At 35.9% G+C, this 10,461-nt stretch overlaps 1 protein-coding gene across 1 annotated transcript; it reads left to right on the plus strand.

The window, feature by feature from the left end:
• The first annotated feature begins 961 nt into the window (after positions 1 to 961).
• LOC110052742 (serine-threonine kinase receptor-associated protein-like) lies at positions 962 to 10,140 on the plus strand. Its single transcript, XM_020758908.2, has 8 exons — positions 962 to 1,140; positions 2,662 to 2,797; positions 3,445 to 3,526; positions 4,512 to 4,584; positions 5,299 to 5,398; positions 5,967 to 6,104; positions 7,179 to 7,315; positions 7,599 to 10,140. Exons 1-8 carry the CDS (start codon positions 1,032 to 1,034, stop codon positions 7,775 to 7,777), a joined length of 954 nt encoding a protein of 317 aa, XP_020614567.1. The 5' UTR covers positions 962 to 1,031; the 3' UTR covers positions 7,778 to 10,140.
• Positions 10,141 to 10,461: the final 321 nt, after the last annotated feature.

Genomic DNA, 10,461 nt, shown 5'->3' on the forward strand with positions numbered 1-10,461 from the left:
TGGGAGATAACAAGGTTTACATCAGTGCCTAACTGAAAACTTCCGCGCGATGTACTTGTTTTACGGTCAGTGCGTTGCCCAAAAGTCCATTATGGACATTATGGATATACTACAAGAAACTCTGCGGTAGTGTAGCAGCTGTCGTAAGCATGTATTCCTATTTGTCGTCATTGCAGCAGCTGTTATTGTTTTGGGGCTAAGGGGGATTGTTTCTGTTGTTTGTTCTATTGTCCTCTCAAAGTTCATCATGTGAGACCTTACGAGAGCTGCCACATGACCCAAAATCTACTGCGCTCACCCAATTCAACTGACAGCGTGAAGACACTGAACTGTATTGATCTGTGTTGTCCAGATAACAGAATCCCTGAGGGGAGGAACACCCCTTCAATTGGATAGCAATTTTCCACTATAAATGGCTTGCACAGGTGAACGTCTTGGCAAAAATTTTGCTGTTTAAATCTGGAAAAGAATCTGCTGTCTAACTGGCAAACCCAGCCCCACGACGGCTCAGCGCTAGTAGCTTGTCTCACCATTTCAGTGGGGCCGAGCAGTCGTGCGAGCTTTTTACCAGGATACCAGGTCCACGCTTTAAACTGCCACGTTTGTTAAGTCTCCAACATTTTTATGCCTATAATGTTAGTATATTTTGTGAAACTACATTAACCTTCGACATGAGTCATTGTTCAAATGATCATGTTTTGCGCACAGTTTTCTTATCTCTCATCTCGCGGAATCCCCGACGTTCCTTGTAAACACAGATTTTATTTTTCCGTTCCGTGACAGGCTGTTTCCGCAAGTAATCTCAGTAGATTATGAGCGTACCTGAAAATAAAAACTAATTAAATGACATCTCATTTCCTAAATGATCACTTCAGCTGACGCTTGACATCTCCTTTCGCGAAGTCCTGGGCACGATAAGCGACGGCGATACCAGGGATCAGCGCTCATTTTCTTCGTGACAATTTCCATTTTCCGGTCTTCTAGTAGGATTTTTCATTTTAACAGGGTTAATTTTCTTCAAGGTAGGAAACATGGCTAGACAAATACCCCTAACATGTAGCGGACACACAAGACCAGTGGTTCATCTCTCTTTTTCTGATATAACTCCGTACGGATACTTCCTTATTAGCGCGTGTAAAGGTAAGAAAGATAGCCGGCCTAAGCTTAGGTGTCTGTAGTTTTGCGTCATTTTCCTCGACTGTCTCGATTGTATATCCTCTCTGATAAAACACTGGTCTTTTTATATGGTGTTGACAAAAAGTCATTGTATTTCACGGAGTGAGTAGAACGCATTTGGTTTTTAGGGAAGGGAATAGTCCTATCTTCTGGATCGCGCGCACTCCAGACATGTTAAAACATTCGATTTCGAAAGAAACTCGCGATCGCTCCTTGTAGCACTGAGATTTCTTCATAGCATGATTCTTAGTTCTGAGAAATTTGCACCCCGTTCACGAACAGAAATCAACCACAGAATGTTTGCAAGTGGATGCGCAAAAGTATAAATGCCGTGTTTTTCACGAATGCAGGCGTCTTCGATAAACGCCGGGCGTTTGACAGGCAGTTATCAATATTTCGAAGTACAACCGATTGATTGCATGCCTGTGAAAAGAAGAATCTCTCTTTGTAACTATGATAGATGGTGTTGCCAGCCTGTTTGGCAATGAATTGTTTCAGTGTGCTGATCACCCATATCACTTTGGCGATTTTTGTGGAGAAGTTTAACTGTCTGAGATTTTTGGAATTATTTAATTTATTATTGTTGCTTACGAGATTTAAATGCAGCTGATTTTTTTCAGTGGAAAGCTCTCTTTTTCCACAAGGGGGAGGGAGTTTTGTTCTCTCCTTTGTGTATTGATACATACATACATACATACATACATCATTTATTTGTTTACGCAGGTCGGTATATAGGCAGCATAAGCTGATGTGGACCTGCGGCTAATCGAGAGTTACAAAATAAAAAATAAGAACCTAACAAACCTAATAATTACAAAAACGTATAAAATTCTAAAATATGATTACAAGTTAAATTAGAATTCCTAAAAATATTTATAATATTGATCAAAATATTTATAAAAATATTTATAGTATTGATCAAATGAAAACATTAAATTTTCCACCCTTACCTGTGGGCATACCCAGCTGTGTCTGTGTTGATACTGTGGTGGGGCATTTGACATCATACAGGAGGGGTAGAGGGGGATTTGAAAAAATTACTTTGTAATATGTTAAGCTAGAAAACATCAAACGACAACAATGTTGTGACTCTCCGAAGAAGGCCTTGGCAAACATTGTGTTGTGTTTGAAGGTAAATGTAAGCCTTTTTGGTTTTTGCTTGTGTATCCTTCGAGTTAAGGGGCATTTGATCACTTAGTATGACCTTAAGGTGGTGTACTTTCCTAGTGGTTGGGAATTTGAACCACTGAAAATTCAAGATGTGTAATACCAGGGGAGCAGGGGGTGCACAGGTAGGAGTTTTGAATTGACTGGTAAATTATGTAGATATGTATGACACACAAATGACCAATGGTGTCTTAATACATATTGGGATGTTTATGGTTAAATGACTTGGATGAAAAGATCAAATAGACATGATTGTAAATATCATAATTATTTGCTGATATTGTAATCATTCAACTGAGTTATGTATGGTTTCTCTAGATGGCAAACCTATGTTACGACAAGGTGATACAGGAGACTGGATTGGTACATTTGAGGGGCACAAAGGAGCAGTGTGGAGTGCAACGTTGACTGGAGATGCTGCAAAGGCTGCCACTGGAGCTGCAGACTTTACAGCGTATGTGGACATGTGTGGAGAGAATGGGGAATTGCATTTTATCAATTTTATGTGAATTACTTTTATTGTTATGGCTCGTCCTTCATGTCAACATCATTATCATCACCACCACCACCGCTATCATCATTTCTTGTTACACTGGTATTCATACAAGACAAGGCAAAATTTACTTAATAATTATAACAGTTGGCTAAATTGAAATAATTGTTAGAGAACACATTTGTTAAACAAATATTTGTACAGTCGAAAAAAAAAAGCGCAGTATAAATTAATAAATTACTATTATTATTATTATTATTACTGAACTCTCAGGAACTGTGAACTCTCAGAGGAAACAAAAAATAGTTTGAAATAGTTGGGATTTGAAATAGCCGAGAGTAAATGACTGAAGGGCAAATCCAACAAAAATGGTTTTGAATTCAAAATAATGGGGAATTTGAAATAACTGAGTTGGAATTAGGTGGATCAAACTGTATTTTTACATTTAAACCAAGGTGTGAGTCATATCTAATGAGCTGGTCATTCAATCAAGCAAGTTGTCATTTCTGAATGTATCCATCAATCAGTTGCGTACTAGTTGGTCAGTTGGCTGCTTGGTTGACCCTGTATCTAACAGATGGAAATTAATGATTCTTTTCTAACTGTAGGAAAGTTTGGGATGCCCTTACAGGAGATGAAGTGAGGAGTTTACCACATAAACATATCGTTAAAATTGTGGATTTTTCTCCAGTAAGTATTTTGATATATGATTTTTAATAACAACATCATTGATGCATGAAAATGACTGTGAATACTTGTACATAAATTAAGGGCCCATTAACTGATTCATGCATGCACTTGCGTGTGTTGCTAGGGAGGTGAAATTTCACTTCCGGTTACTTACATCAGCCTGAGGGCGGAAAATAATAACAACTCAAAAACTTGCAAATTCGCGTACATTTTAGAACTTTTTCTATGCATTTCACAAAATACAAAGCAAAAAAAGTATAAGCAAAGACAAAATAAGAGAAAGACAGATAAACAAGAGCAATAGAAAGAGAAAAACTAACTCCATGTGGCTTTGTTTGATCTTACCGAAGTGCGCTGGTAGTGTAAATTGCGCATGCGCTGATAGGGTAACTTCCAATATCTATCAGGCGCACTTCTGGTTTCTTTAAATGCTAAAGGAAACACGGTTTTTCGTTAAATCCAGCCTTTTTTGACAAATTTCGATTACAGCCAATGTTGGAAACATAGCTATGCATTCCTTTTTCGAAATCATGCTTTTTTCAGAGAATTACAAATTTTTCAATAGTTTGAAATGCTTTCAAAATCTGACCTTTTAGAAATGAAACAAAATCGATGCATAGCGTAATGAGGATTTAAATTAAAATATTAAATCAATGAAAAAAATCCCGATAAAGTAATTTGCCTGAGAGCCTTTTTTTTGTATTAGTCACATGACCATGGACGTGGCCCGATGATGTCATCACTAGTGTTACTGATCATGAAAAAGTTAAAACACATGAAATAACTCTGAACTAACTAAAAATGATGTAGTTATATGAGAATAAATTTTCCTTAGCAACAGCTCGAAAAGATCAGTTAATGGGCCCTTAAGTCAGTGGCTAACTAAGTTAACAGACATTTAGAGATCTGCATATATACTTTCAGTGGAGCTGTTTGATTTAGATTACTGTTAATATTTCAAGGATGTTAACTTTGTTTTTGTTAGGATGGTGAGAGGCTCCTTACAGCAAGTAATGAAAAGCTTATGAGAATATTTGATCTTCAAAGTGATAATGCAGGTAAGTTTGTTTCCTTTTATCAGTTAAGCAGCACTTAATTAAACAGATAATTACAAACGTATTTCTGATGGTTTACATGAAATATTGTGCAGACTGACATCTGGTTCAAAGTTAGATATATCAGATTTTAAGAAATGTTGTGCTGCATGAGAGGGAGCAAAGAAATATTTTCTTGGTTTTAGTTGTCAAAAAAAGGTAAAAACGGCTGTGTCTGGTGCCCATTAAAGTGTAGAAAGAAATTAGATTTGACACCTATGCCACTGTACATGTACTGGCTTTGCTGGATCATTCCTACTATTTCTTTACTGTTTGTAAAACTAATGGCAGAAATATGTAAGACCGAACTTTTGATTAGTATAAAAGAGGTTATCACAGGTTTCCTAACTTCATAATTATTTTGTTAGTCAAACAATTGACAAAATTGTATTAATTGAAGCTTGTGTCATATAAAATTCAAGTGGTAATCAGACACTTAATTTCAAAATGGTTACACACTAAGGGTTTGCCCGTTTCTGTAAAATGCTCCACCCAGTCCAGTAATTGTTACCATAATTGGTATGCAGCTAGTGATTTGAGAATGAGCTCATTGACATAAAAGGTCAAATAGCTGCTAATTTTGTGTAAATATCTTTAGTTAGCTGCTTTGAACAAATATTTATTTTTCATTTGTCATTTCATTGTGAATTCAAGACAATGTATTTTAACATTTCTTAGAACCTGACTTGTTAAAAGGCTATACAGTTAATATCAGGGCTGCTTTGTGGAGTAAAGATGGCAAGTTTGTTTATAGTGGAGGAGAGGATAAAGCCATGAGGTAAATGTATGTAAAAGCTGAAAGTATCGAACTAATTAAAAACTTTTTAATTTAGTGACTTCACTCATGGCCTGGCACTTTACTTGGGATTCTGTAGCATAAATTGGCTTCAGGAGTATTGAAAATGACACTCGCTAACCCATTGCAGTTTACTCCTCAGTAGTATTCTGTCAGGTTGTCACAACACTTTGCCAATACCCATTTATGCACTTTTTTCCAAACAATGTCAGCAGGGGCAAAAATAATACCCTATATGAGAATCAAGAACCTCAAAAACCATACTCTATCCCATGGGACACACCTATCTAGCCCATATGAGGCCTCCCCCCCCTTTTGGGAGGGGGCAGGGGGTGCTATGAAGTTACCTAAAAGCAGTGACAAGAACACTTTGTCTTGACAACTGTTAGCTTCCCCATTCATTGTCATCTTAATTTTGGCTCATTTTGTGACAGGTTCCTCACAATTATATTCTGGAGATCCTGTAAGTTTTATATATCTATAGCAATCAAATCAAGTACCAGATGAGATCTTTTATTCAGTATTATACAGACTTCTCTTTTTATTGTAGGATTTGGGATACAAGAACTATGGGTGAAGTAAAGAAAGTTGATATACCACAGAGTGCCACAAGTATGCTTTTATGCAAGGATGACAATTTACTGATTGTCACTTATGCTAGAACTATCTCATTTTGGGATGCTGAAAGGTAAGGGGAAATGCTAATTTAGTTCAATTCTCACTGGCTGAACTAGAGAACATGTGTGCTAGTTCATGTAATCCAGTGTACTTGCATTTTCTATTTCCTTTTTAAAATTTTGTGGGAAAAAAAAACCACTTTAGTTAGTGTCTACTTTTGATTGATTATCAAAATGTAAATTGATTTCTCTTTGCTTGTGCACCACTACATCATCAGCTTGCGCTATTTCTATGTTTCTATCAAGTTATAGAAACAAGTTATTTCAAACTAATCAGCACGCATGTTTTCTTTGGGCTATTTTCTAAACAAATTTTTTGCTACTTACAGTAATGTTTCTCTCATTGCCCACCACTTTGTCAGGTTGCTCACCTGCATGTTTATATAGAATTACCTATGAAGTTGCTTGATTAAACCCTCACAGTGGATTTCCAAGAAATAATGAATTATTAAAACCCTCGTTTAGCCTGAATAAACTGCCTAGTCAAATATACACCATGTCCACCGAGCCAAGTTTGAAATAATAATGGAAATAGAGCAGTGTTCTTACTAAAAGTACTGTAAGTTGCATTTGTGTGGCAGACTTGTGAGAACATCATCTAGATTTAAGCATCTATAGACTAGAACTTTTTCCGTGTTTACATAAGGTCGTTTATTACACACAAGGGGGATGGGAGATTTCAAGACAGTTCTACAAACCAGAGTCGCAGTCAAGGGTTTGCATAACTTTTGACTATTCTCCCAACCCCCCAAGTGTTGAGATGAGGCTGTGACAACATAGAAAAACTTCCCCCATTGCTTTCAAAATACAATATTTCTCAAAACACAGAAAGGTAACCATGTTACTTATAATAAGGTACTCTCATCTAAACACACCTATCGACCAATGAGGGCATGCATAGTGTGATATTTTATAAATAATTATATAATGCAGTTTTATATTGATTTTGCATATAGAAGAGATGCTTAGCTGACATTTGCGTTGTACTTGAGGTGTAAATCCTAGGTGCTGATTTCTTGTCTTGACTTAGTCTACACTTTGGTGTTATTTCTTGGCACATTTAATTTGATTAAGTTTTTGTTTAGAATGGAACCTATAAAGTCATTTGAGGCCCCAACACCAATATTTTCAGCTTCACTCCACCCGAGCAAGTCTTGTTTTGTAGCTGGAGGAGATGATTTCAAACTTTACAAGTTTGATTATGGAGATGGAAAAGAACTAGGTAAATTGATATGTATCATGTTTTATGTTTTCAAAATTAGCCTGCAGAGAGAACAAACAGACTGAGATATTGGTACTGTGTCGGCTGACATGTTGTTAGTGTGTTACTCAATGCATTGATGGTGTGTAGGCTGGTGTATTGGAAGTATGTTGGCCGACACATTGCTAGTGTCTCAGCTGATACGTCAGTAGAAATTATGTTTACCTAAGTTATTGATTTAGTAAAGCTGGTGAGGCATCACACTTACTGAAATGAGCTTCATCAAGTGAAATATTTTTTTTAGAATCATACAAAGGACATTTTGGCCCTGTCCACTGTGTAAGGTATTCTCCAGATGGTGAGCTGTACGCATCGGGATCTGAAGATGGAACACTGAGACTTTGGCAACACACTGTTGGCAAAACTTATGGACTGTGGCGGGCTGTTAACAATGGTGTTGCCACAGATGCAGCAAATTCATGATAACTTATTTATCATTGCAGTACCATAAATTACTTATTGTAATAATGACATCTGCAGTGCCAAAAACAAAATACCATTTTTTTCTAGTTAAGTGTAACTAATATGATTCCAAACAGTATATTTCTAGCAGAACATGTTAGAAAGAAAAGCTTTTGTCACAAACATATTGCTTTCTGGTTTCTTGAAATATTCAAGACATGTGAAAAAAAGTCCTTGGCTATGTGGTTTTATGTACATCTACATAATATGTTTTGGCTACAAGTGAGAACTTGTATGTTGACATCAGGATTATAGTGTAAATCATACTGGATGATGTATTTCACAAGTTTACAACTTCCAACCCTGCTGAGTAAGAACTGTCCAGAGAAGGAAAATGAAATTTCTGGTTCATTGTTATACATTAAGCAGATATTTATGTTTTCTATAATGTCTTGCAATGTAATGTATGTAACGTCTTCCAGTCAAAATAATGATATATACAACTGATCATATTATTATATTTATTGCAAGCACATCCAATATCCTAACAAGCACTATAATATATAGTAATAAAAAAATGTATGTAGACCAGTGAACCTTGATTGGGCTCTTCAGAGGTAAAAAGGACAAAAGACTGCTGGGTAGATGAATAGGCAAAGCTGAGAGGGGAGTAAAAAAAAAACTGGTTCTCATCTACTTGCAATCATTCTTTTTATCATCCTCCAAAAAAAACAACCTGTTGATAGGCTAGGAGACCAGCATGGAGGATTGTATATTGACTGTGAGGCTTTCAATATAATGTACAGTAAACTAAACTGCAAGTCTCAAGGTCAACGTTGAAATTCTCCATGAGTTAGTTTGGTTACAAGTCAACTGAGATCTCTTTCATGAGATTTTATTTTAAACTCCCTTCACCTGCTAGTTAGTATTTGGAATTTGTCACATGAGAGTAAAAGCAAAGGTTACAATTAAAATAGCTGTTTGTAGCAGATTACGTGGATAAGGTAACAACACATATTTTGATCTAAGAATATATAACATAAGAATTAACCACATTCTGTTTTGTTAGTAGATTTCAGCTGTAAATACATACAACTGTAACTTTTGTTTTCTATCTTTTATACACACTATCTTTGAGTGCTTGCCATTTTTTTTATACATATTGTTTTCAGATATCCAGATACCAATAGTATCACTATGATAATTGAAAAAGTGTGAACACTTAATGTTTACCTTTCATGTTTATGTGCCATGACCATTCACAAATCAGATCAAACCACATGTACAATAATTTATTACAATTTTGTAGGGTCTTTTCATTGGTTTTCCCTTGTGGTACAAATATGTACGGTTAAATGTTTACCATGCCCATCCAAAGTAAATAAGTTCTTAAGATTTACTTACATGTTGAATTTCAATGTTTTCTGGACGTGTTTTGGCAATATAAATCTTAACTTTCAACTTATAATATTAGGAACAAAACTTGTCTCTGTGGCCACTCAGGGTGGAAATATTTTCTTGTACAACTTATTTTTTATGATAACTGCAGAAATTCTTGCACGCTCATTGGCTAATTTTCATTGCCAATAAGCAGACAGACACATGAATTTATAGTTTATGTGATGCGTCAATGAGCGAGACTGGACAATTTGACAACTTGTTATTGTAAAAAACAAATTTACGTCAGTTTTTCATGTGCCTGTGCTTTTATTGACGAGGAATTTGGTCATAACATTGTCAAAGTACTTAGTCTGCGAATCCACTCGGCTATTGCCTCATGGATCCACAGCTGCTTTGACAATGTCATGACAAAATTCTTTGTCAATAACAGGACAGATGCATGAAAAACTGACGCCAATTTGTTAAATTGAGAAATTTTTGCTCAGCTATTTTAAGGTCTGTAACTTAGGTCCATGGTAACTGACCTTACTTTGCTCAGCAAATCTGGAATGCATGTTCCTTTCATAGAGGTAAGAGTCTGAATGGCCAGAGATTTACGTGCAGTGTGGTTCTCGAAATATCCATACCTAGGCATCCCATAAAAGGTCACTGGAATTTCCAAGAGAGTTTGGGTCTCAAAAGCCAAACCTTTTAAAGGAAAGCATGATGCCAGTTCTGAAGGGGTTGAGAGCTGAATTCAAACCAAGAAACCTTTCCTTAAGGGAAGGTATGGATAGTTTGTATAACAGGACAATTTACAGGGAAGTGAAATCCAAATATGCTGTACAGAATAGACACTTTAAGAGACATGAAATAAATAGATAACAAATACATGTCTTGTAAGTAATAAACAAATAATAGCAGAATAATAAACGGTTGCAATACCTTCTGATGGCATGTTAGTTTACCATGACTTTCTTTCCATTAAAATACAACTTTGATTATGTTGTAGTTTTCTCATTATTGAAACTAAACAAGCACAAAATACTTTTGCAGGATTTTGGTTTGTAATAGACCAAATTAATTTGTATTCTCGGTATTGGACTGGAACTAGCTTGCAACTGAGTTGTTTCAAATGCAAATGACATTAATCTGTTTTTAATGATATTTCCACGCATGAGCCTTCATTGCAAGCTAGTCGAGAATACAAATGTGGCCTATTCTCGAATAAACCATAAATACATGGAAACAATTATTTTTTTCAGGTTTGTTTTAATTATTGATTAAGGCCCTACCAGCTATCTAGAATTTAGTATTGAAATTGA

This window comes from Orbicella faveolata, unplaced genomic scaffold (assembly GCF_042242905.1).
Source record: "Orbicella faveolata isolate gen_17 unplaced genomic scaffold, um_ofav_v1 contig_1, whole genome shotgun sequence".
NCBI classification, from domain to species: Eukaryota; Metazoa; Cnidaria; class Anthozoa; order Scleractinia; family Merulinidae; genus Orbicella; species Orbicella faveolata.